Source organism: Gavialis gangeticus, unplaced genomic scaffold (genome assembly GCF_001723915.1).
Source record: "Gavialis gangeticus isolate Ggan-Ray unplaced genomic scaffold, GavGan_comp1, whole genome shotgun sequence".
NCBI lineage: Eukaryota > Metazoa > Chordata > Crocodylia > Gavialidae > Gavialis > Gavialis gangeticus.
The window spans coordinates 40,571,911-40,572,801 of NW_017729026.1; the positions used below are offsets into that span (position 1 = coordinate 40,571,911).

The 891-nt window shown below is 60.5% G+C and overlaps 1 protein-coding gene across 1 annotated transcript in view; it reads right to left on the reverse strand.

Annotated features, from left to right (window-relative positions):
* TSTD3 (thiosulfate sulfurtransferase (rhodanese)-like domain containing 3) overlaps positions 1–886 on the reverse strand; it is a gene marked incomplete at its 5' end in the record, with an annotated part of 11,668 nt that extends 10,782 nt beyond the window's left edge. Inside the window, one exon of the mRNA XM_019520234.1 lies at positions 841–886. Coding sequence (XP_019375779.1) covers positions 841–886 — 46 coding nt within the window. The remainder of the gene's footprint in view (positions 1–840) is intronic.
* Between the last annotated feature and the right edge of the window lie 5 nt (positions 887–891).

The window sequence follows — 891 nt, forward strand, 5'->3', positions numbered from 1 at the left end:
GCCTGAAAATGGTAATTTATTTATTATTATCATCATCTCTGGCAAACTGGGGGCCTGATACTAAAACTTTGCCTGGGTCTGCCAGCAATGTAGGTATGGTGCTGTCCTTCCTGGGATGCATGAACAGCACATGCCCCCGGCAGCAGCAAGCCCAGCAGGAGCGAGCAGGGGAGCTCCCGCAGATGACGCCAGCACTATTGGCAGCAGAGGCGGTGGCGAGCACCAACCAGGGGTCGGCAACCACCCGCAGGCACCGCTGGCACCACTGACAGCAGCCGGGGTGATCATGGACTACCCTTAGACACCGCCAGCAGGGTGCCAAGCAGCAACTGCCTGCAGGCACCATGGATACTGTTGTGCCTTTTTGCAGGGGGTACACCGCCACGTGCAGGGGACGCACGTGCACCTGCGTGAACACCCTACGTGTCACCCCTGCCAGGATGCCATCTGAGGAGAACCAGAGCAGCCTTTGCTTGCTTGGTCACCAAACCTGCACGGCCTTTCCAGCTAAAACCAGACAACCAGTTTCACTCGGGGTGGATCAGCCGGAGATCCAACTTGCGTCAGAATAGTTCACACGCACTGGGCATATACGCCAAAAACCTGGACGTAGCCTCCTCTTGCCACGGCACCCTGTCAATTGATACAGAACAAGGGGCTGGTGTTTGCTGTGGGACAAACCCTCCCATCCCAATCAAGCCCCGCTAGCCTGTCTTTAGTCTCCAGGCCCACTACAAGCTGGCGCTCGTGGGGGCTCCAGCCCGGTGTTGCTGGCAAGGGGAAGTTGCTCTTATCGGGCGTCGCTGCAAAGAAGCCTCCCCCCCGCAGCGCCGCACTCACCGGGCGCTGCCCCCAGCCGCGGGCGGCAGCGGGCGCTCCGGGCGCGCGGGG